The sequence below is a fragment of the Mytilus galloprovincialis genome, chromosome 4, assembly GCF_965363235.1.
Source record: "Mytilus galloprovincialis chromosome 4, xbMytGall1.hap1.1, whole genome shotgun sequence".
In the NCBI taxonomy this organism is placed as follows: Eukaryota; Metazoa; Mollusca; class Bivalvia; order Mytilida; family Mytilidae; genus Mytilus; species Mytilus galloprovincialis.
The window spans coordinates 21,996,866-22,024,109 of NC_134841.1; the positions used below are offsets into that span (position 1 = coordinate 21,996,866).

Sequence of the window (27,244 nt, forward strand, 5' to 3'; positions counted from 1 at the left end):
CCTATTTTTATATTTACAAAATAAAATCAAGTAAAAGAAAGACTGAGATTTTAAAAGGATATTTAAACTCATAAGCTGAAAACTCCGTGGCAAAAAATGAAAGACAATTTTTTAAAAAGACCAGCAACAGTCTACAAAATTGAAGATAGAAAACGAAAGAACAAACACCACAAGTAAATTTCATGCCTTTGTTTAACTATTCCAAGTGATGTATTCTGAGTCTTGTCATTATTTTCAGTCAGTAATATGAGTCATCTTTATAATGATATAAATGTTGTAGAGACATAATATACACAAGACTGGACTAAAAGATTATGAATATTTATTGTTTTATAATATACATAACAAAAGAAGATAAAAAATTTAACAATTGGATTTCATGCTACCACAACCATAAATCCGGGAATTCTCAATGAGATTAATCTCTATATAGAATTTTCTTGTAAAAAAAATCTGACAAAATAGAAAAAAATATCTATGTATAACAGAAAAAAACACATATACATGTATGTATATAAATTTTAAACTAAAAGAAAAAAAAATATTTCCACAACTGAACATAAATTTTGACTTTCGTCACTACCTCTGTTAGTAAGTTATACTAAAAATATTGTCTAAATAAATTTATCTTCAATAAATATGCAATATGACACCATACAACCAACATGAGTCTTTCAAGTCAAAACTAACATCACATGATCAACTGCCATTGTTTTTATTGTTCAAATGATTCCCAAAAAATGATTTGACAGTTGTTTACACCAAATGCAACATATGTTTGCATAGTTGCATGTATATTATAATTCACTGATTAATTTTAACAGCCAAAATGTTACCAGTTTTAAAGAAATATGTTTGATAAAGCCCCACTATGGCCCCTTTTTCTAGTTAAATCTTCAAGCATTACCTAACTATCTACCTTTCAAATATCAGATTTAAAACTGTGGAAAAAGCTTTGGAGGAAATATTGTTTTGATCATGACCAGTTTTTGGTACTATCAAAATGTATTTCCACTGATTTTAATATTCATACCGAAATCTACTTTAACTTATAGTTCAAAATAGTAAAATAGCAGACTACCTCTTGAAAGTAAAATTGATTTTATTATTTGTGTCAATATGAAATTGTTACCTTTTCATATAAAACAAGACTTGTTGACCATATTTGTCAGTTTTATTAAAATGAAAATAAATCAGGTTTGTTGTACAGCGTGAAAATACATCACCAGGACTCATAAAATCTATTTTATGCATATACTGTAACAAAGACAGGGTTCTACAAACATTCTCACAGAATTTTCTGATACTTCAATTTGAATAAAATGGTAACTAATACAATAATTTACATATATAAATTTAATTGCTAGACAGTTTGAGTTTATCTATCTGCTTGTCTATTATAAATATGTCAGTACATGGAATCCTGTTAATGTATTAATCATGCATATTATCATGTACTCTATAAATAAATATATAAATCTACATTATCAACTTTGGCCACTGATAATAGTTATATTGCAGTTTAAAAATAATTTAATTAAATAAACAAAATAAATGTATATTATTATTCTAACAAATATAAACCTCTATAGAATGAATCGGATTTGATGTCAAAAAAAGGGTGATTTGAATATTCTGATATTTTAGAAAGTTTGCAGTTTATGTTTCTGACACAAAATATGTTTCAAACAGTTATGGTATTACACACGACTGTTTTTTTTCTAAAAATATAATGACTTTTTGCAGTTTCATTATCCTTTTTTTTTTAGGTCAGTTTTACAAATTGTGAATAAGCTGTCCTCACAAGACAAGTTCTGGTAAAATTACTGGGAACCAAATATAAGTTTGGAATATTCCAATGTATCATTAAAATGCATAATATTTCTGATGACAAATTCAAATCAGTTCAAAGCATTCTACATTTTACATTGTAAAGCTGTTAAAAGTTTGTCATTGCAATGTTTAATGGAGAGTTGATCTAGTTATTACTTTAAGCATTGATATTTATCTTGCAACAGAATCTATATAAACTAAGACATTTTGATTGTAAAACAACTGTATTGCACGTTTATGACATGGTTACCCTTGCAATATATATATAATATATGTAATTCTATGTTTAGCATAAATTGATGTATTTTGGGTACATTTTAACCATATACCCATCGACAGTTCAGAGAAAATCTTGTAAATGACAATGCAGTGAAACTTTTAAACAAGTTGCATGAAAAATGTTATGCATGCCTACAAACTTCATAAAATTGAATAATATTTGCAAGTTTTAACATAACATTACACACTGAATACTAAACATAGAATTCATAATTTATAATCTACAGATATAAAATATAACAAAAAATACCAAAAGAAGTATTTTTATGGATTTCAGAAATGGATTCAAGCAGCAATCTAACTTTTTTAAAATTCTACAATCTTAAATGATCAACATGCCAACTGTTTTTATTGTAATCTCCATAATTTTATATGTAAATAATAGCTGTAAACTCAAGAAAATAAATTAATTAATAGGAATGTACATCTTCAGTCAGTTTCACCAAAAAGCTTGAGACTAAGATTGATGGTAAGTTTACTGAATTGTTCATTATTTACGACCAATCTTAGATGTAAGTTTTGTTGTGAAATCAACTCCTGGAATTTGATTTTATATGGAATCTATTTTACAGGAATCAACATTAGTATATATACAAGATAACTTTACAAATAAATAATAGTAACAACCATTTTATAGAAAGACTTAGAGACATACCCGCTCATACAACTAAATGCTTCAATAAGATATTTTTCAACCTGTGGTTGTTAAATAAACATAATAAGAAATCAACAAAATTTTGATTTATAATCATTTTTTTCTCACTTAAATCATTTTTGATGTCACATTTTGAAAATCTGGAAATAGTTCAAATGATTTTTTTTAACATAGTCCCAGATGGGAGAATATAATTTATTAGTTGAAGTAGTGTTAATTTGTTCAATATACAGTTAAATTTAACATAAAAAAACACTATAAATCAGAATGAAAAAAAAATTACCACAAGTATATCAAAATATTTCACTTTAATAAGGTAAATTAATTTTACCAACAATATATAAATTCTAATAGTATATTTTACTTGTTTAAACAATTATAAAATATTTATCTGACTGAAATTATAACTAGTATCACAGAGAGTCTAATAGAATAAACTGAGGATTTTGAAAGGATTTCTATCAAGACAAAAAACTAGAAATTAAACTAAAACTAGCTTGTCTTATGTTAACAAAAAAAATTAAACAATTTACTAACTTGTATTAACAAATTTCAATAACTGATTTAGTTACACAGTAACTCTTGCAAAATAGTAATATAATTTACTCTTAAATATAATAATAAACTTATTTAGTAGCAAAAATTTCTTACCTCAATGATTTATTGATTTTCTAAATGTTCAGATAGGTTACAGTTTTACATCATTTTCTTGTTAACTCTTCTTATTGACAACAAAAAGCAATTTAACATAATTCTTCCTGTAACTTTAATAATAGAACAGTAAATGGCGACAAATATTACTATATATATAGCAATTTAACATTATTCATATGTTAATGTAAGGAAATTGTCCTAAAGTAAACAGTTTTTGAGGGGATAAGTTCATCTGATTAAGACAAAAATGACTTGAATTTTAGCTGACAAAATAATAAGATGAAAAATCCAACAAAATTAAAGCTTGAGGAATCAATATCACATTCGACATTGCACTACAACTTTTTAAAACCTAGAAACTTAACAATAGAAATGTATAAAAAATTCTATACATACATTTATATTTATATATATATATTTTACACAACTTTGAAAGTTTTGAGCATTTTACAAAACTGTGTGAAAGCATTTGCAAAGACGCATGTTAAAAAACTTAAATGAAAACAAGAAGTGATATCATATTTATAGTTCTTTTTTTTAATATGATTTATTATATCTTAAAATGAATAAAAGTTTGATTGTTAATAATGATTTCTGAAAACTGGAAGCAGAATTTACAATGAACCATGTTCTTCACAAATGCTTAACACAACTAGTGTTACACAACTGGATCCATTTTCTGGTACCCTCTCACAACATCACCTGTCTCCCCAATCTCCTGTACTGATATTGTAACCTCCAGCAAGCACTTTTAGAAACAACCTCAACTGAACCAGTATACCTTCTAAGTAGTGTTCAAACTGTATTACAAGCTTGGAACCAGAATAGAATCTATATATAGACATGATGTAAGACTTGGATCATCACTTTACCTCCTCTGCATGCCTTACTTCTGACTTTAATTTCACAAATTCTTTGGCAACTTCATCGTTTGTTCTCTGAGATAAGATACGCAGAATAGTCCATCCTGTCTCGTCTAAATGAATTCTGGGACATAAGGAGCACCAACAAGCACAGCTTCCTTGTTCTATAATGTTTTTTAACTGCATGACTGCTACACCAATCAGTCTATCTTCTCGAGCAAAACAATAGTCTTTAACACAAATATGGAGTTCATAGGCATCTGGCTCATCTTCATTTCCAAGGATGCTGCAAAGTATTATAAATGTATTTTTTAACATGAAATCATCTTAAAAATTCAAAATCATCCTTGTTTCTCTTACATTTGATCTAATCTAAATATGTATCAAAATGATTGGTTATCTAATTATTTGAGACACTTTTATACCTCAATTTTTTATGGAAACTGGATACTGACATAATAATAGGGGTAAAATTGGGCCATGCTTTATATTTGTTGAAATTATTTTGTAAAATCTAACACTTTTTTGTGGGTTTAAACTATTTTTATATATATATATATTTAAATATAAATTCCTAATATATAGATTCTGCTTTACCATCCAGTTGTGTACTTAATTCTAAAGTTATTTTTTTATTTTTTTTAAAGCAATTTTAATATGAAAATTCTGAATATATAGATTCTGCTTTACCATATAGTTGTGTACTTACAATTGAAATGTTTCATTAAACTTTGGCGACCAGTTGTTACTTTTTGATTTTGTGGAATGTTTTCTACGTTTGTCACTCAAGTGAGGACCTATAATGACGACCTCCACAAAAGGTCGGAACATCGATGATGTCTGCCATTTAAGGTCATTGGCTGCCACAACTGAAAAAGAAAAAAGAAAAAACTTATGAATAATTTTTAATATGTATTTTTGTAAATAAATGGTACACATATGATGCCCCTGCTTGCATATAAAGTTGTAAAGGAACACAATATAAGAACGGTAAAAGTGACGCTACCAAAATTCTTACTTTGTCTAAGTTTTGTGGTTATAATCATTGTGTAGACATAACATTTGGTTGAGGCAAACTTAAGTTAGACAAGAGTGCACACGTTGAAATGTCTCACTGTTTTTAATTTACCATTGATATTATGTTTATAGTCCAATATATAAAGCTTTACTACAACTATCACATAAACCTAACATGATCCAAGATGAGGTCTAGGTCAGAAAAACCAAGCTGGAAATACATGTTCACCTTGCAATAGTTCCAAACTCGAAATGTGCTTTAAATAAAGTTGAGCTATTGCACATCTTACAATCAAACTTAACCATTAAAACTTAACATTGTTCAATGAACCATGAAAATGGGGTCAAAGTCAGCAAGACTGACATTTACAATTAATTATTTACAATTATTACACACTTTTAATATAGTTTCTAAGAAACAAAATTAACCAAGCATTAACATAGGCGGATCCAGGGGGCCCTGGGGGGCCCGGGCCCCCCCTTTCGTGGGAAAACTTTGGTTGATTATATAGGGAATCACAGAAGCATGACTGGAGCGGCCCCCCCTTAGGTCAGTCAGCGGGCCCCCCCTTAGGCAAAGTTCTGGATCCGCCACTGCTTAACACTTAAAATTGACCAATATACCATGAAAATAAGGTCATGTTCAGATGATTATTGCCAGACAGACATAAACACCTTACAATCATTCTATACACCAAATTTAGTAGACCTTTTGCCCTTTAGTATTAAAAACACAGACCAAAAAACCATGAATTTTTTGCCATTTCCTTTTTTGTGGGGTTCATGTTGCAATTTTTTTTTTTTTTTTTGCTTTTTTGTCTTCTGTTTGTTTTTCATTTTTTGCCACAGCATTGTCAGTTCATTTCTGACTTTATGGCTTTTAAAATTCCTATGGCATCTTACACCTCTCCTTTCATCAACGTTAGACCTACCTTTAACTGTAACTTTATGTTCCCCAGTCCCTGGATGAGTAATGAGATCTACTTGGATTGACACTTCACCGACAGGATCCTTATTGCCGAGTTCGTCCTGCGAAGTTTGTGTACTGACAAATGTTTTTATCAAAGTATCAGTAGTTTGAGTATATAATGACAGAGCATATCTTAGGGACTGTAATTCAGGGGACTTGTCCAAGAACGTCTTCTTAAGACCCTGTCCACCAGCATGGAAGAATTGCTTGATTGTATCCAAAGCCATGTCCAACACGGCACACTGTTTAGGACTTAAATTCTTCTCTGCCTCTTTTGACATATCCTGCATTTAATAGAACATTCACATTGTAAAAAATCATAACAATAATATCATTAATAAAATTCAAATTTAAAGACCAACCAAAAAAAAATCATGAACTGTTTTAAAACAAATAAAAGAGCTTTGTTTTTATCAATTAGATTCTATAAGTCACTGTCATATTTGAACCAGTTATGTAGAACTATTTAAATTTATATAATATATCTTTATTAATTTCAACTCAAAGTTCTAATTTTCCAGCATTAAAAAGTCAACATTGAAAAAAATCTTTATTTGCTAGTTTATCTACATACGTTTAATTTATCAAGAAGAGAGCTTAATCTTTGATTGTTTTTTTTTGTGTCATGTGCATATTTTCCTTAACATTATTTTATTTATCTAATTAAATTTGGAGCTTGTGACTAGAGAAACAATTTTGCTGTAAACATCTTTATTTAATCAGGACATGCACTATAGAAGCCTTTGAAGCTGACATGCATAATTTCAAAACTAACCATAGCATGCAAAATTCAAGAAATTTTGTTGTACATAGAGTGACAAAAATGTAGAAAGTTGAACATACCACTAGAAACTACAAGACAATCTAGTTGTAGAAATACAGTGATCTTCCCTTTCAATGGAGTATTATATTAAAAAAGTCTAGAGGAGATTATTCAAATGAGAATCAGCATTATACAAATGCAAAATGAAATATTGTCATTTCATAAATTTGGGATTATTTCAGGGAATTTTTCTATGGACCATAGATTAACTTCTGACCTACTTCAAAATAAAATTCCAACCTTGATTTAAAACTAGAGTTGCTGCTAGCAAAGCTCATAAAATCATACCTCCTGCACTTTACAAAGAACAGAATGTTAAGTAAGTGTACATTTTCATTCATTGGTGAAGCATGTAAGAAAGTTTTATAGGGGTAGAGGAAGAACTGGAATTGCTGATACAAAGTAGGACATAAGGATAAACAGAATTAAAAGAAAAACAAACAGACTCTAAAATCACTGTATCCCCCTCCTTGAGAAATCACCTGAATAATTTATTCCCTCAGCCTATAATCAATCTATCCCACTTACGAGGGCCTGAATTCCTATGACACTAAAAAGCTTCAAGAATCATGGATTTTGATTGGTGCTCTGCGGAGAAGGGAACAATCATCACTAAGCTCAATTTTATCCAGATATGTAAAGCCTGAGGTCATCCCTAATAATTAATTGACAATTTTCATAGTCAATGCATTAAGGCGTTAATGCAGCTATTATAAAGCAGTAGATATGTAGACTAAATTATTTGGGATATTAAGAAATTCTTGGGTATTATAACATACAGAAATATAGACTTAAGATATGACTGAATGAAATTTAGAAAGGAAATGGGAAATTTGTCAAAAAGACAACAACCTGACCAAAAAGCATAAAAAAGCCCAAGGCTACCAATGGGTCTTCAACATAGAGAAAATCCAGCACCTAGAGGCTGGAAAGTGTTAAAATTACATCAAATATATCCTTTATGGCTTCAAACATTTGACATTGTATACTAAACTACACAAAAATGACAGACTTATAATAGGATCTTGTCATTATTATTAAGAACTGGGCCATGGTCATATCTTTCAAAATTAGATTTAGGTCAAAGGAACCATGCCAGATGGACATGTACACCTTATAATCATTCCATACACCACCTATAAGTTTTTTGGACCTGAGTCAGTGGTCTTTAAGGTTAAACCTGTCTAATGAACTTGTAAACCTTGCAATATTTTTATATGCCACAAATAATAAATGATAATATCATGTGCAGTCACTGAACCATGAAAATGAGGTCAAGGACTAGGGGTTTGACATCTTTAAACAAGATATGAAGTATCAAGATCTTTAACTTCTAAAATATAAACCTCTATATAAATATTACAATGAATTGCATGTAAATTGGTACCCCAACGATTAATAATGAATCCCTAGTATTTGATGGGAATTTCCAACATTGTCTATTTCCTACATCAGTAAGATGAATTAAATAAGCTTTGTTACCTCGTGTAAAAATTAGAATATCAGGTGAGGGATAGTTGTTATGTATAAACTGGGGATTCCCTAGGCTGTTTCATTGTTCCATTAAAGGCAATACACGATTCCAAATGATGAACTTCATAATTAAGGAACTTTTGTGCTTTTATGTTGTGCAGTGGTGAGGTATTATATTGTACTTATATATATTATAAATGTCAATGTGTAAAATGATAATCAATATCGATTATATGAATAATGTGAATGTTATGTTTTATATAAACATATATTGAAATATCTTCCACTACAAGTGCAAACACTACTATTATATGGTGCAAGTATTTTCCTATTCTGATTTGTCTTACAAACAAATATTTAACTAAAAATAACTGACTATAATCAAATTAAAAATACAAAATCACGTCATAAAAATAAAACAAATAATGACAATTACATGAAATCAAAGGGAGACAACAATTGATACAACACAAGGTTTCACCTGGATCATAGGCACATTCATGGGCATTTGGCTGACATGGTTTAGGAAAAGGCGAGACACATCTTCAATCTTAGCCTGTGCTGTCCCAGGCAAGGGTATAAGCTGAAAGAGCATAGCCATAATTCATACCTCAGTCCATTTCCAACATATCATGACAATTACACAAGTTATATAAAATAAAATATATTTTGACATGCCTTGGTTTTCTCCCATGATCAAAATTTGCCATGGAGAAAGTAGCTTCATTCATTTGGTTGTAGAAAATATAATTCATGCAAGAAATTTTAATTTTATAAACATTTTTTCAGATCAAATCTTCATAAATCAAAAAGCAGGTGAAAGGTCAAGGTAAAAGGGATACACAAACTGTCTAAAGACTACAACCAACATTTGGTAAAATAACTGAAAAATAAAAAAATCCATAAAAATGACAATATTGTATCTCAGCCATCATAGTCATAAAAGCTAACAACGTAAACAAGTAAGGTGGTTCCTTGACTTACACCACCAAAGATAAAACGTCTAGGTTTATCAAAACCACCTTTGGCTGTTATTAAGTACTGAAATGGTACAGGTAGAAATATATCAATTAATTACATTGTAAAGAAAACAGGTGGCATTCTGGCTCCCTGTTTACCAACTGTCTGGGCTTTATCAGAAGAATTTATGTCATAAATCATAATTATAGAAATAGAACAGGTACACAATCAAAATGTTAATTTTATGGGGAAAATTTGTGGTGGAATCTAAAACATCTTTGGCAAATACAATGTAGCACAAAAGGTTTTTGCACTGAAAGTTTTCGATCAATCTATACAAATAACATATATATATAAAACTTATTCCCTCATTAAAATAACCAGTCACCATGAATATAAGCAAAGATAGATAAATAAATGCTGAAAACCATATCCAGTCATATATAGCATGTCTTTAATCTGTTATTTTAAAAATACAGTTTTATTCCTTTATGTGCTAACTCGTGGTTAAATTAATACATTCAAGATAATTTTGTTAGAATAAAATATTTTCTATATGTGATACTAAAGAAACTATTAAGGTTGTTAGCATATATATATATTTTCACTAAGTGGCACACAGTTTCATTAGTACATTAAAATAACAGATTTTTATCCTGATTATATTTTCTATAAAGCATGGTTTTAAACAACCTTCAAAACAGAGGCTTCCTCCTTTATCAGACTTTTCCAATATTCCTAATTATGTCAAGATTTTTTCAAGGCACATTTAAGAAATTACAATGATCACATGTTAGTTAAACACAAGATGTTTGACAAGGAAGGAGCTCTATTTTGGAAATTTTAAACATTACAATCATGTCAATACCCTAAGATCTTTGTCTTTGTTCTCATCTTTACTCTTCAAAAATACATAACATACAACTTTACACAACTTAAAATAAACTGCAATATAAGCTATGCTACAGTATTAATGTAAATTCAATACTGTTGAAATACCCTTCTCACAAATAGTAAATACTTTATAAAATACTCTACGTCATGTACAGTTTAATAAGAACCGTTGGGTAAAAAGCAGACAGCGCCACTATAACAATTAGAATTCAAAGAGACAAATACTGTAAACCAACTTATTCCGCGAGCATTTATTTTTCGCGAGTAGAAAAATAACGCGAATATAAATCGTCCCGAATATGTAAAACTTGGATCTTTCTTTATAAAACTTCATAAGGCCACACCAATTAAATTCCTTGTTCGACGGACCTGCCCCCACCTATTTTTTCCAAAACAAAATTTTTTTTAATTTTTATTATAATTCCCGCTTCCCGCATCTGGAAATGTAATCATGTTCATTTCCCGCACCGTTTTTTTGTAAATATTATAAAAAGATCTCAACATTTGTTTTTAAAATCACAGTATAACCTTTATATAATGATTTTAAACATATAAGCAACCCACAACACTGTAACTATCTGTGAGAATATTTGTTTCAGCATGAAACCAATTTATTCCAATATTCCGATATAAATATATAACAGCGGAAATACCTGTACAGAACAAAACGTTGGTTTCTTTCCCCGACTTATATTCCCTATAAAAAAATGTTCGTTGTTAAAATAAAGTACAAAAAACTTCTGAAGGATTTGCCTTCAACTGCAATTATAATGTATGCTGATGGTCATACCCGCTGCAGGTTTGTGCACCTGTCCTGATTGATTCAGGGACCTGTTGTTCAGCAGTTATTATTTGTTGATGTGGTTCATTGGTATTTTCCCGTTTGGAAATATAAATTAGATCGTTGGTTTTCCTGTTCGAATTGCATACAATACTAAGTTGTAGTCCCTTATAGCTTGCTGTTTGGTCTGGATCAAAGCTCTGTGTAAAAGGCAGTACTTTGACCTATGTTTGTTATTATCAGGTTATCCCTAAGACCTGAGACTACTCAGCTCAGACAAGGGCCTTGAAGGGGTCATTTTACCATGTTTACTGTTGTAGAAAAGAAAATAGAAATACTAAGGATTTGTATAGTGCTATTATACAAAACCTTTGAAAACTTAGAATTTTTTACTCAAAAAGATTTTTGAGGAGAAATACATTATATTTTAAACAACTTTTCTAAAAGAGGGGTCCACTTATTTTGAATAATATTTAACTGTTAAAGTAAATGTGTTAACATGGTTAAAGTCCAGGAATATTACAAAATTCTTGGACATGTTTTGACCATTTAATACCATATAGATATTATAGTTCTTTGGGAAAATATTAGCCCTTTTGTGCTAAAAGTGTTTTTACAAAAAAAATATATTATAACTTATATTGACCCCTCATAAAAGGGATATTCATAACATTAAGGGGTTGTTCTGAACCTGATTATGACTTGGATGGAGAATTGTCTCATTGTCAGTCACACATACATAGACCAGATTTAATTATTCAATTATTTCTTGTTGAACAGGGAAAAAATACTTCATAAATTAAAGAAATGTCAAGGTACAAGTGATAAATCAAGTTTTAATATAGTCAAAACCTACTATTTTATGTTTACAAAAAAAAAAACAGATGCTCCGCAGGGCGCAGCTTTATACAACCGCAGAGGTTGAACCCTGAACGGTTGGGGCAAGTATGGACACAACATTCAAGCTGGATTCAGCTCTAAATTTGGATTGTGATTAAATAGTTGACACAGCATAGGTTTCTGACACAGAATGAATGTGGTCTAATGAACTTAAAATACTTTTTTTTCCTTTGAGCAATTCACTATGCTGTTGAATATTAATCCTCTCAAAAAAATGTTTGAAGAAATTTTCTTTTTATTTATGAAATCTGAAATGAGAAAAATTTAACCCCCCCCCCCCCATTTTTTTTCACATCCCCTTTCCCTTTTTCCAAAACTGATCTCAATTCAAATTTCTAATGGAGTTTGCAACAATAACTACTCATTTAAATACATCATAAAATATTAAAATGTAACAAAAGGTGCTTGTTATCACTGAATGGTAAAGATTGTTTTAATTTATCAGTTGGTAGTAAAAGTGAATATACATTGTATATTGAATAAAACAATGATTTAAGTTGATTCAACTACTATTCTGGACAAAGAAAGATAACACCAATCAATTGAAAATTTCTTGCTATTGCACAATATTGGGCAATTAGATATTTCTTGCTATTGCGCAATACTGTGCAATTGAAAATATTTGCTATTGCACAATACTGTGCAATTGAAGATTTCTTGCTTTTGCACAATACTGTGCAATTGAAAATTTCTTGCTATTGCACAATACTGTGCAATTGAAGATTTCTTGCTATTGCTGAATACTGTGCAATTGAAAATTTCTTGCTATTGCACAATACTGTGCAATTGAAGATTTCTTGCTATTGCTGAATACTGTGCAATTGAAAATTTCTTGCTATTGCACAATACTTAATATAATAATTTTGGATCCTGATTTGAACCAACTTGAAAACTGGACCCATAATCAAAAATCTAAGTACATGTTTAGATTTAGCATATCAAAAAAGCTCAAGAATTCAATTTTTGTTAAAATCAAACTTAGTTTAATTTTGGACCCTCTGGACTTTAATGTAGACCAATTTGAAAACGGGACTAAAAATTAAGAATCTACATACACAGTAAGATTCGGCATACCAAAGAACCCCAATTTTTCAATTTTTGATGAAATCAAACTAAGTTCAATTTTGGACCCTTTGGGCCTCTTATTCCTAAACTGTTGGGACTAAAACTCCCAAAATCAAACCCAACCTTCCTTTAGTGGTCATAAACCTTGTGTTTAAATTTCATAGATTTCTATTTACTTAAACTAAAGTTATGGTGCAAAAACCAAGAATAATGCTTACTTGGGCCCCTTTTTGGCCCCTAATTCCTAAACTGTTCAGACCTCAACTCCCAATATCAATACCAACCTTCCTTTTGTGGTCATAAACCTTGTGTTTAAATTTCATTGATTTCTATTTACTTAAACTAAAATTATTGTGCGAAAATCAAGAATAATGCTTATTTGGGCCCTTTTTTGGCCCCTAATTCCTAAACTGTTAGAACCAAAACTCCCAAAATCAATCCCAACCTTCAGTTTGTGGTCATAAACCTTGTGTCAAAATTTCATAGATTTCTATTTACTTAAACTTAAGTAATTGTGCGAAAACCAAGAAAATGCTTATTTGGGCCCTTTTTGGCCCCTAATTCCTAAAATGTTGGGATCAAAACTCCCAAAATCAATCCCAACCTTCCTTTTGTGGTCATAAACCTTGTGTTAAAATTTCATAGATTTCTATTTACTTTTACTAAAGTTAGAGTGCGAAAACTAAAAGTATTCGGACGACGACGCCCACGTGATAGCAATATACGACGAAAAATTAAAATTTTTGAGGTCGTATAATTATAATCGCTCGCATTACTTCTTAAGCTTTGCCTCAAATTTTTGCAAATTAAATATTTTTTTATTAAAATTTTCAAATCGCTCGCTCACCTCAATTTTTGGAGTCCAAAAATCCGTAGAACAAGAAATTAAATTGGTGTGGCCTTAAGTTAATCAGAAAATCGCGAAACTAAATAGCCGCAAAGTGGTCAACAAAGGGTAAAACGTGAAAATAAGTTGGTTTACAATAGCTAAATAGCCCTTAGTATTTGATATGAACATCTGACAGCTAGTACATATGAAGTACATCTTTCATTATTCCAACCTTTACCTAGCTGTTGATAATGAGTTCTCTTTCCTGAAGACATTACAAGCTTTACGATGAGGAACAGCAATAAAGGTTTTCCAATTCTACCTAAGTCTTGGAATATTGTTTCAAGTAAAATAGCTTATATATAATAGTAATTTATATCGCCATCTTCAACTATAATTCAAAGTTAAATCAATAAAATGTCACTATAAACATAAAATATGTTAATTACCTGTCTTGGATCAGAGAGGGGAGGAAGCACAACTATTTTCTCCATTGTATAAACTACTATTCTCCATAGCTCCTGAAAGAGGAAAAATTCAATTGTAAATGATTTTTCTTAATAAAATATGTATTCATCATATCCTATATCTTACAGCTAGTTGGAGACCATGGTTAAAAGTAATCATTAGTGTTCCCTGTATAACTCATTGATGGTAATTAACTGAGATAATGAAAGCAAGCATATGATTTACTCCTGTATAAATTATTGATGAGACATTCAAAGTAAGCAGTAATTACTTATTTAAATATCATTCAAGTCAGTTAATTCCACAACATATTATACATAAGATAACAATACTATATAATACTCTAATTATATGCTTTGCATTACTCTTGCTCTAAACTGTATTAAAATGTTTGCCATGAAGACTGTTACAGGTTGCACTTTGTAAATACAGCTGTTTCTCAAACCACTCCTCTTTTGGGGAGATTTAGAATATCCATAGAAAATTAATTTTGTTTACAAACTGGTTCCCAGTTATGCTCTTGTGTTCCATCTCATAGAGACATACGGTAACTTGGAAATGTTACCAGTAAATATACATGTGCATATTGTTTACTTTGAAATCTGTGGTAACCCTTCATTCGAGGTAGGGGTAGTTAAGAAAATTAGTGTTAGCTTAAACTCTGAAAAGTTCAGGGCATATAAACGTTAAAAATATGCCGCACAGCCCTATATTTTGACCTTTGAAGAAGATTATAGTACATATGATCTTTCAATTAAAGGATAAGATTTTTTCAAAACTTCATAGTAAAAGTGGTACAGTTTTAGTCGTAAAAGGAGTTCCTATGGGAAACTGCATTGTCAATATTTACAGAAATGCAACCTACAGTTTTTCACATTCCATAACATTTCCTGCTTTATGGTTTAACAAATAAACCGTAACATACAGCATAGCTATAGATATCAATTAAACCACACTGTACAACTGTCACTTTCCCATACAAACAATGTATTGTTAATGTACTTGTTAAACCTCTAAGATTTGCGTTAGACAATATTATGAATTTCAGCATATATTGTTGCTGGTTACCAATGATTGACATGAATACTATACCTTGAGTAATCTTTTCAGCACAGTCTTTTCACACACTCTGGCAAACAGTTGTAAGCTGAAGCAAACATTGTAGTGATTAGTAAAACTGTCATTCCAAACAAATAGTAAATAGTAAGTATCACGCAAATACCAAACTGAACACAATACAGGATTAGTAGTTTTCTTTAGTTTTTCATTCATTCATTCATTCACAGAATTTAGCAAAGGGTTCTAAAGAAGTGCAAAAAACACACCACGTTATTAAGAACTGTTTCATTAAAACATACATGGTACCCAGGGAAGGCACTTTAAAAATGGGGTAACCACTTATAGAGGCAAATTAAAGTTTCACTTACATTTACACTATGCAAAAACATACATGACATTCACCCTAGGTTGAGACTGGGAAGTGCCTTCTTTGGGTCCCATGAATGTTTTTATGGAACAATCTTAAGAATTGTAGAACTAATAATAATTATATGACTGTAAGAACTACCAAGCTCTCTTTAAATTTTCTTTCTTAATACCTACCTGCTGTCTAACACATCCATTAAGGGTCGTAGCACCGTGTAACTTTCTTGCTGAATGTTATTTCGCTGACTGGGTTGTGCCAGGGAGACCTGCCCTGCCCCCTTTACTTTGGCCAATAAAGCACCAAGTTCCTGCATGCTCTGCTGAATCTGTGATTCCAAACTTTTGGCAAAAGTTGTAGCTAAATTATCCAACACAGTATTTAGTTTCTGCTGGAGTTCATTTAAAATCTGTGCTGCTGATTCGTCCAACTGTGAACAAAGAAAATTGTTATTCTAAATTGCTCAATAACTGGAAACCTATTTCAACTCATATGCTTAATTTCTACATTCTAGATTAGGAGCTTGATTGTTAAAAATATCATATAATGCAGCTCTTTTTTAACATGTGATTAACTGAAGTTTAAGACCTAGATTCAAAATTTTGAGGTAAGGGGACATAACCCTAAGTTGACACAAAAATATTTACCTATAATTTAGCATAATTTATTATGGTAATTTACATTACAGTGGTTTCCTTTTTCATGGTATTGCTGGGTCCATCATTAAGAGAGATAACAATGTCCAAATATTCTAAAGTTTAAAAAATAAAATTGTATCTGTACAAGTTTAATTAGGTAAAAACATAATTCTTACCTTTTCTCCCCCCATAGATTCAAACACTTTTTCTAACTGTACCCTCAACTGTTGGATATTGTTCATTAAGGTACAGGCCTAAAAAAATTGTACATACAGTATTAATTGTTAATCATAAAATAAATCATTTTTAATTGACAGTAAATTTATGTTTGTCTAATAAAAAAGAAGATGTGATATGATTGCCAATGAGACAACTATCCACAAAAAACCAAAATGACACAGACATTAACAACTATAGGTCACCATACGGCCTTCAACAATGAGCAAAGCCCATACTGTATAGTCAGCTATAAAATGCCCCGATAAGTTTACACAAGTATACTTCTTTTCATTTGGTCTCTTATGTGAAGTTTTATCATAGGTATTTTTATACCACATCCTTATGCTTATTTTAACATACACCTAAAACTCAAAATGTACATAATTCTTACACTAACCCCTTCAGTTTTAAATGTATGTTATATAAATATATTTTCCAATCATCAAGTTCACCTTGTTCCTCAAATATCTTCTATATCCAACATAATCACTTATCAGTAAAAACAGGAATGTGTCCCACTCACGCTATCATTTTCTATGTTCAGAGGACTGTGAAATTGGGGTCAAAACTCTAGTTTGGAATTAAAAATCAGAAATGTTACATCAAGAGGAACATGTGTACTTCCAACTTCATAAAAAAAAAAACCTTGACCAAAACCTTAAAGCGGGACAGAAAGGATGAATGGACAGACGAATGGAGGCATAGATCAGAAAACATTATGCCCATTAATTGGACACAATAAAAATGTAACAGGGGCTTTAATGTAGGTCATAAAATACAGCCAGATGCATGAAGATCCATTACAATGATTCAATATAGGAATTAATAGATTTACGTCATTAGATAAACAATATCTCCTTACAAGGTCGCAGGTTAAGATGCTCTGGAGAAATAAACTGAGATGTTTCAAAACTAAAGTAAATGAAGGATAATCCATTCATAAGATTGCAATTATTACAGAACTAAACTCATATATTCATTTCTACTTATGTAACTAAAGAGAGACATGAAGGTAAGAGTGACCTAATCTGAGTATAGACCAAACTTACTTCTTTCTGTCTGTGTGAATACTTGTCAAAATCTCTACTAACAATGTCTGCATAGGCTAGGAGTACTTTATTTACAGTCTAAAAAATAAATCAACATTGTAATATTCCATTTAGTAGACCAGAAATTAGAATTAATTCTCTAAATACATCTCTCATTCATTCAAAAGTCCAACTAATTTTCACAACTGATTTATATACGTGATTTTAGTGAGTAGAAAAAGAAACTAAAATAAATCATTGCAAATAACAAGTAAGTTAGAAAATTGCGACATTAAATTGCAGCTTAGTGGACAAGAAAGGGTCAAAAGTGAAATAAAGTTGGATAACAGTATTAAGCTTTAATAACCAGGTACTCCGCAGGGCACAGCTTTATACGACCGCAGAAGTTGAACTCTGAACAGTTGGGGCAAGTATGGACACAACATTCAAACTTATTACAGCTCTGAATTTGGATTGCGATCAAATTTTTGTCATAATATGAGTTTCTGACAGAAAACAAATGTCAAGATCTTACAAATCTATTGCGCAATATTGTGCAATTAAAGATTTCTTCTTTTAACTTTTCTTTTCAAAAATTTGGAATTTGAGAAATTTGAAGAAAAAAAAATTGAAAACAACTACCACTCCCCTTTTTTGGCAATTAGTCCAAAACTGACATATCTTTAAACATAATATACAAGTATTGTAAGGGAGGTAAATCCAAATATACCCAACATTGTATGTTAAATGTTTTAGAATTACCTCACTTACCCTGCAATTGTCCTTTGACCAGAAATACCTAGTTTTACCCCTTTTTGCCCCTAATTCTGAAACATTTTGAGCCATAACCCCCCAAAATCAATACTAACCATCCCTTCATGGTATGGAAACTTGTGGTTTAATTTTAGAGAGATTCATAAACTTAAACATAAGTTATTGTTGGAAAACTACAAAAATGATTATTTTGGACCCCCTTTTAGGCCCCCTAATTCCTAAACTATTAGAACAATAACCCCCAAAATCAATCCCAACCTTCCTTTAGTAGTATTGAACCTTATTGTAAAAATTTATAGAGATCCATGCACTTAAACACAAGTTATTGTCTGTAAACTAGAAAAATGCTTCTTTTTGGCACCTTATTCCTACATTTATTCGAGAAAATTAACCATAAACTGAATTCCAGCCTTCCTTGTGTTATATGGAAACTTGTGGTACAATGTCAGAGAGATGCATACAGTTACACACAAGTTATTGTCTTGAAACTAGAAAAATGCTTTTTTTGGCCCCTTTAAATTCCTAGACTATTTGCCCAATTAAACCCCTTAAAATAAATCCCAACCTTCCACTTATGGTATTAAACATTGTGGTACAATTTAGAACAATTGAAATCCTAAAACACAACTTTTTGTCCTGAAACTAGATAAATGCTGTTTTTGGCCCCTTTGGGTCACTAATTCCTAAACCTTTGGGACCATAACTCCCAAAATCAATCCTAAGCTTCCTTTTGTGGTTATAAACATCGTGTTAAAATTTGATTGATTTCATTTTACTTATTCAAAAGTTATTATCCGGAATCAATCAGTCTTCGGAAGACACTGACAACAACGTGATACCAATATATGACCAATTTTTTTAAAATTTTTGCAGTCGTATAAAAACATTTTGCTTTCAAGAAAGACAATTGAAGTTTAATTTTTCATTTCCAATTTTAATTAATTACTTACATTAGCAAATCTCTGCATGTAAATTTTAACAATATCTGGATCAGGACATTCTAACTTTTTGATGACATCAGAACATTGATTCAACTGTGTAAATACATCTACAACTGACGAGGAAAATAATGCATGCTCAGCACTCTTCTGGAACTGTAATAGATATATATAGACATTTAATAATAAGTAATGTTACAATAATTCAGTAAATATTTAAACTTAAAGTTCATCCATGTGTCAGCATACCTTGAAAGTGGACATTTGCAAATATAATGGTATAAATCATGTGTCTTAAATTGGCATTTAGATAAATGTGTCGTCTACATTTTTGTATTGCTCTGTGGCAGATCAATATGTATGAATGCAATCAATATTGCTATTAAAACGAATTGTACAAGAATCAAGAGGCTCCCACAGGGTACCCCCCTCAGGTCGCAAGGTCGCTTTTAAATTCGACGAGAGGTCGTTTTTAAGGGAAATGTACAGGTCGTAGGTTGTTTTTTCCCAACACAGAGAACGGAAGTCAATCGGAGGTCGTTTTTTTTCCAAACTTTACAGGTCGCAGGTCATTTTTAGAAGGCCCTCAGGTCGGAAGTCACCTCTAAAATGCCCAGAGGTCGCAGGTCGCTTTTGACCCTGTGGGAGCCTCAATCAATAAACTACAAAATCTACATCTTAGATTTCTTGCCCTTCTTAAGCACTCTTATATGTTTATTTTCCATAGAAATATGATCATTCTTATTTTACCCTTGATTAAATACAAGAGTGTTTTCCCCCTACTCCAGAGTATACATACGTCATCTTTCTTGTCTCTGTCATAAGCACCATGTAAATATTCCATGGAGACATCATCATTTTCATTTAACCACTGTAGCACAAATGGAACAAACCACCTAAAAAAGTAAAAGTTACTTCCCTTTACAAAGTTAATGTGTCTATTGCCATAACATTATTAAATTCAACAAACTGGTTAATTAAACAAGAGCTATCTTTAAAAAATTTGTAAGGGTTCCACGGAACCCAGTGTCTCGCCTACTTTTGCTGTTAATCGCAGACTCAACAAAAATGAGGAAAAACATCAATAAAAATTTCCCTCTCGATACTGTCTTTTGATTGAAAGAAGCTTCCAAGTTTGGTAAGTAAGGATAGTTTATGAATCTAATAAATGTTTCATAAACTTTAACTGCAGGCTGTATGTAATGTTAACTGGAAGAAAAACTAAGTCCATTTATAAGTAAACTACAGAAAAAGTGATATTTTTTTTTACAAAATTTACTTCTGAATAATATCTAATGATCAGAAACAAGCTTTTGTCTAAGTTTGGTAGAAATCCAGGATAGTTTAAGAACATTATAAAAATTTTAAAAACTTAAACCACAAAGTGAATGTTTTGTTTCTGGCAAAAAAAACTAAGTCCATTTATAAGTAAAATACGGAAAAGTGGAAATTTATTTTTACAAAATTTTCTTCTCGATAATATCTTATGATCATAAACAAGCTTCTGTCCAAGTTTGGTACAAATCAAGGATAGTTTATGAAAGTTATTAAAATTTTAAAAACTTTAACCACAGAGTGAATGTAATGTTTCCTCGCAGAAAAACTATGTCCATTTATAAGTAAAATACGGGAAAAATGGAATTTTATTTTTACAAAATTTACTTCTGGATACTTTCTTATGATCATAAACAAGCTTCTGTCCAAGTTTGGTAGAAATTCAGTATAGTTTAAGAAAGTTATTAAAATTTCAAAAACTTTAACCACAGAGTGAATATTTGTGGACGCCGCCGACGACGACGCCGACGACGACGGAATGTAGGATCACTTAGTCTCGCTTTTTCGACTAAAGTCGAAGGCTCGACAAAAAGATATCCGACTTATTTAAATTTGAGTATATGTTTAAAACTCTCATTTCAATAACCTTCAGAAGCACAAAGATACCATTTAAATAACGTTTTCTCTGCTTGTGTTCAGTATTCTCGGTCCTCGTATCTTTCTGTTAACATTCACCAAACCCCGCGGAAATCTCACATGCGTAGGTGCGTTCTAAAAGTCATGTACATTTGTACAACAAAGTTTACATTAAAAATTATATAATTGTCCCGAATAAATAGCTGTCACGGATGCAGAGCTATTGGAGAAACAATTATTTTAATAAAAATATAAATCTTTGTAAGATCTAGTTCAAATATTTATAGTTTTTCACTTGCTTTCCATCTGACACGATATAATTAACGAGACGTTTTTTCAAACAACCAAAAAACCCACCATGACAGCATTTAGTCCAATCACAGAAAGGATTTTTGAGCATGCATATTCTGTTGCCATAGATAAGCGTCCTTAAGTTCAAAGGGCACAAACCGAAACTATACTGACTACGTTGGAAAAAAACCCAAAGAGAAGACACTAAGAAACCTCTGCAATTTTATAAGATGTATTAATAGTAAGCTCACTCCTTCTTCACAACCATAATTTGTTTACCATACATATACTTTTAGAAAGTATTTCTTTATACAACTTTAACTTTTACATTTGACTATATATATTCTTTTATATGTTATTTCATCCTAAATTTTGAATTTTATGCCTTTTTAAAGCATTTTTATTTTTATGTATATTATTTTTTAACTTCTCTGTAACCTTTGTATTTGCATGGTTTTATGAGAATAAACTATCTTAACATTTATTTTCTAGTAATGGTAGCTAATAATAATCAAAATTAATGCTTCACATTGGTAGTGAACACAATATGCAAATATTTAACACTTTATAAGAAAATTGAAGGCATACATTTTATGAAATATGGATATTGCTTTAAATAAATCTTAATCTAAGTAAGCAAAAAAATAAAAATACAATGTTTCTGTTTTGTTTTTTTTAAAGTTGAGAATAGATGATAATAAAAAAGTAGTAATTTTAACATTGACATTATGGCATTGCGTATATTGAAATGTCATAATTACGTTGGATATTTAGGGATCTCTCCTTTAAACAGAAGCAAATCAGTAACATGTTAAGGGCATACGATACAGTTTTGAGCCTGTATTTACAAGTTGATGAAAATTTGCATATAGGCTATTTTTTACCTGATTAAATCAAATATGTCATAAAAAATATACCTTCATGTGCTACTTTTTGAGTAAAATGAGGTCGAAATTTTGTATATTTGCTCAAAATTCAGATTTGTGTCCGTATTTTCTTTTTCAAAAGAACGACGTAACTTTTTTGCTTTAAAAGATAAACACAAATTGTTTTTTGTTAAATAATCGGTAATTTCTGTATTTTATAAGTATCATTAAAAATTATGCAATTTTTATTCCGAAATAACTCTATATTTATCAAATGTTCATGAATAGAGGAAAAAACGTCATTTTTTGCTGCATGTTTATTAAAATTAAAAAAATTGCACTATTTACAGTTTTATAAAATTTGGGTCACATAATCTCCTTGCAAAATGAAACAAATTGCTGTTTTAAACTAGAGGCTCTAAAGAGCCTGTGTCGCTCACCTTGGTCTATGTGCATATTAAACAAAGAACACAAATGGATTCATGACAAAATTGTATTTTGGTGATGGTGATGTGTTTGAAGTTCTTACTTTACTGAACATTCTTGCTTCTTACAATTATATCTATAATGAACTTTGCCCATTAGTAACAGAGAAAAATATTTGGTAAAAATTTACATAAATTTACCAAATTAATGAAAATTGTTAAAAATTGACTATAAAGGGCAATAACTCCTTAAGGGGTCAATTGACCATTTAGGTCATGTGGACTTATTTGTAGATCTTACTTTGATGAACATTATCGCTGTTTACAGTTTATCGCTATCTATAATAGTATTCAAGATAATAACCAAAAACAGCAAAATTTCTTTAAAAATTACCAATTGGAGGGCAGCAACCCAACAACCGGTTGTCCAATTCATTTGAATATTTCAGGGCAGATATATATTGACTTGATTAACAATTTAACTCCTTGTCAGATTTCCTCTATATGATTTGGGTTTCAGAGTTATAAGCAAAAAACTACATGTTACCCCTGTTCTATTTTTAGCCGTGGTGGCCATCTTGGTTGGATGGCCAGGTCATTGGACACATTTTTCAAACAAGGTACCTCAAAGATGATTGTGGCCAAGTTTGAATTAATTTGGCCCAGTAGTTTCAGAGGAGAAGATTTTTGTAAAAGATAACTAAGATTTACGAAAAATGGTTAAAAATTGACTATAAAGGGCAATAACTCCTAAAGGGGTCAACTGACCATTTCGGTCATGTTGACTTATTTGTAAATCTTACTTTGATGAACATTATTGCTGTTTACAGTTTATCTCTATCTATAATAATATTCAAGATAATAACCAAAAACAGCAAAATTTCCTCAAAATTACCAATTCAGGGGCAGCAACCCAACAACAGGTTGACCGATTCATCTGAAAATTTCAGGGCAGATAGATCTTGACCTGATAAACATTTTTACTCCATGTCAGATTTCCTCTAAATGTTTTGGTTTTTGAGTTATAAGCCAAAAACTGCATTTTACCCCCATGTTCTATTTTTAGCCGTGGCGGCCATCTTGGTTGGTTGACCGGGTCACACCACACATTTTTAAAACTAGATACGCCAAAGATGATTGTGGCCAAGTTTGGATTAATTTGGCCCAGTAGTTTCAGAGGAGAAGATTTTTGTAAAAGATTACTTATATTTATGAAAAATGGTTAAAAATTGACTATAAAGGGCAATAACTCCTAAAGGGGTCAACTGACCATTTCGGTCATGTTGACTTATTTGTAAATCTAACTTTGCCGAACATTATTGCTGTTTATAATTTATCTCTATCTATAATAATATTCAAGATAATAACCAAAAACAGCAAAATTTCCTCAAAATGACCAATTCAGGGGCAGCAACCCAACAACGGGTTGACCGATTCATCTGAAAATTTCAGGGCAGATAGATCTTGACCTGATAAACATATTTACCCCATGTCAGATTTCATCTAAATGCTTTGGTTTTTGAGTTATAAGCCAAAAACTGCATTTTACCCCTATGTTCTATTTTTAGCCGTGGCGGCCATCTTGGTTGGTTGACCGGGTCACGCCACACATTTTTTAAACTAGATACCCCAATGATGATTGTGGCCAAGTTTGGTTCAATTTGGCCCAGTAGTTTCAGAGGAGAAGATTTTTGTAAAAGTTAACGACGCCGGACGCCGGACGACGGACGACAGACGACGGACGCCGGACGCAAAGTGATGGGAAAAGCTCACTTGGCCCTTCGGGCCAGGTGAGCTAAAAATAGGTGTCCATGCACTCGTTTTCAAATTAAATCAGTTTGAATGATAAAAATCAGTCGAAAAATGCATCTTTTCCCGATGTGTCATAGTTTGACGTCGCGAAAATAACATTTTACGTTAGCAACATCATTACCTTCCCTGTAACTGTATCGTATGCCCTTAATCATTCTTCTGCTTATATAGGGCCTCGTCATGTGAAAACAGTCCAGTGATGTTAGATTTACTTGTAGGGCCTCGTCATGTGAAAACAGTAGTGATGTTAGATTTACTTGTCTATCCAACGATTTCTCCTTTAAACTAAAGCAAGTCAATAAAATATCTTTTATTAATATACAGGGTGTTTTTGAAGATAGTAATTGCCATTCTGACTTTGGATTGAAGTAGGTGTTGTCATAGAGTTAGGAAATCAGGATCATGTCATACTCACTTCGGATATTCTGGGATATCTCCTTTAAACTGAGGCACATCATTAACATATTTATTATACAACTGTTTAACTTGGAAGTGGAGATTCATATATTCAGAACTTTTACAAGTTCTTTCTTTTTCATGAACTGAAAAACAAAAAATACAATACAAATCAATTACTGTAAAACAACATATTTTCAATAAGAGTTTCAGGATAAGTACTTACTAACTAACTTCACAGAGATTTATTTTTTGAAACTTTGATATAGTTCTATAAGAAGATGCAAGCTTATGTTCCCAAAGCTAAGGTATTCTCACAAATAAATTACACATGAATCTAGAATGAGTAAAACATATTAGGGAAAGCTTGGAAATTTGTTAATTAGTCAGCTTTAATAAATACCATAAAATGTTCTATCATGGATAAATTACCTTGTAATGCATAGCATGCATCTTGTGCAAATAAAGTCCACATGTTAGAGGCACTGACTTGTCCGACGTTTAATTCTGAAGGAAATCTACAATCACACAAATCATCATACAATACTTCATTCTAAAATAAACTATCATATATACAAAAAGGATTGTGGGCACAAGGTAGAAATATCAACTAAAATGGATTGTTAAGTTACCGTTAGAACTAAATACAATTATGGGTAATAACATAGTAAAGTACATAAGAGAAAAATAAAATAAACTAAACTTATAAAAACATAAACAGAGCAAAATAAAAATTATCGTAGAAAGATTGAAAATATAGAAGTAAGCAATCATAGAAAGATTGAAATAAAAGTAAGTAATACAATATATAACCAAAAAGATAAATAAACTAACTATATAATACATAAAACAAACATGCAATGAAAAAAAAAAAGTAAATCACAAAATATTGAAACAAACATTACAATAACTAAAAAAAAAAAAATTTGAAAACTAAAAAAAGAAAATTAAAGGAAAAAGAAATAAGTTAGGAAGGGCTGTATTTTTGGTATATGATAAAGAAAACAATTATTAATGTTTCTGAAGTGTTTCTAGAAAATAAGGTTAAATACCTTTAATAAACAGTTGACCGAGAGATATGGCTCACCTAATAATATTTTGATAGTATAATGCAAAGGTTGAAATCAAAATGGCAATACTTTAAACTAAGAACTACGCTCTGTAGAACATTTATAGTCAATGATCCATGACTAAAGATGCAGGGCCAAATAACCTCCCCGGAAATGGGAAATGCCAAACAACTGCATAACAAATACCATATCATAAGTGGTTCCTTTAAACTGCCTATAAACCCATACTTTTACATATAAACTATACAAAAGTTTGAAAGTCAATAAACCATGACTGAAGGGGCAAAGCTTACAGAAGGAAAATACAAGTACCTGAAACAATTTATCATTTACTTTTTCAAAACATGCAGAATTTCTCCATTACTGTATTTTCGATTTTAGTTCTTAACATAATCTTTTTAACTTCACCTGCTATCATGTAATCTTTTATACTATTACAGCACTATATCTTTGTAATTCAATGTTTCAGACTCTAAATGACTAGAAGCAATTTTGTTATTGGTTTACAAAAATGAAAATGAGGTCACATCATTTTATGAATATCCATTATTCAATATTTATTGAACAAATAACAGTGAAAATATGAATAAAATGCATATGGTTCTGAAACAATAAATTCAATAATAAGTTTATCATTTGCAGCCATCTCAGTTGTATAATCTGTACTATAAAATTACATTATGAGTACAATATATTGTGAACAACAGCTGACTGGACATAGACTTACGGCCCTCCAGCCTTGATCAGATCGCCTTCAAGTTTTGGATCAATGATGACCTGCCTAACAATCAAACCATCATGTTTTTATAAATAAATCAAACTGAGTCATTTTCTGGTGTAATTGAGACATATATGATCATACAACAGTAGTAAAAATAAACGACAAAAAAATCTTAGGGATGGAGTCTTTCCTGCAAATAAATGCATTTCTGACCCCCCCCCCCTCCCCCAACCCACCCCACCCCTTTTGAGAGATATCAAACTCAGAA

At 30.9% G+C, this 27,244-nt stretch overlaps 1 protein-coding gene across 24 annotated transcripts in view; it reads right to left on the minus strand.

The window, feature by feature from the left end:
- Positions 1-305: 305 nt before the first annotated feature.
- The window catches only part of LOC143071632 (protein unc-13 homolog B-like), a 163,564-nt gene continuing 136,625 nt past the window's right edge, over positions 306-27,244 (minus strand). For 20 of the 24 annotated variants that reach the window (XM_076246053.1, XM_076246061.1, XM_076246059.1 and 17 more), the window contains 14 exons: positions 25,618-25,703; positions 25,205-25,331; positions 20,284-20,380; positions 19,497-19,640; positions 17,794-17,871; positions 16,702-16,779; positions 16,067-16,317; positions 15,557-15,611; positions 14,446-14,517; positions 10,396-10,428; positions 9,049-9,150; positions 6,234-6,555; positions 4,994-5,153; positions 306-4,570 (listed from right to left, as the gene is read on the minus strand). In XM_076246053.1, coding sequence (XP_076102168.1) covers positions 4,285-4,570; positions 4,994-5,153; positions 6,234-6,555; positions 9,049-9,150; positions 10,396-10,428; positions 14,446-14,517; positions 15,557-15,611; positions 16,067-16,317; positions 16,702-16,779; positions 17,794-17,871; positions 19,497-19,640; positions 20,284-20,380; positions 25,205-25,331; positions 25,618-25,703 — 1,891 coding nt within the window. In that variant the 3' untranslated portion in view covers positions 306-4,284. The remainder of the gene's footprint in view (positions 4,571-4,993; positions 5,154-6,233; positions 6,556-9,048; positions 9,151-10,395; positions 10,429-14,445; positions 14,518-15,556; positions 15,612-16,066; positions 16,318-16,701; positions 16,780-17,793; positions 17,872-19,496; positions 19,641-20,283; positions 20,381-25,204; positions 25,332-25,617; positions 25,704-27,244) is intronic. The other 4 variants (XM_076246064.1, XM_076246058.1, XM_076246054.1 and 1 more) reach the window with 2 other exon arrangements.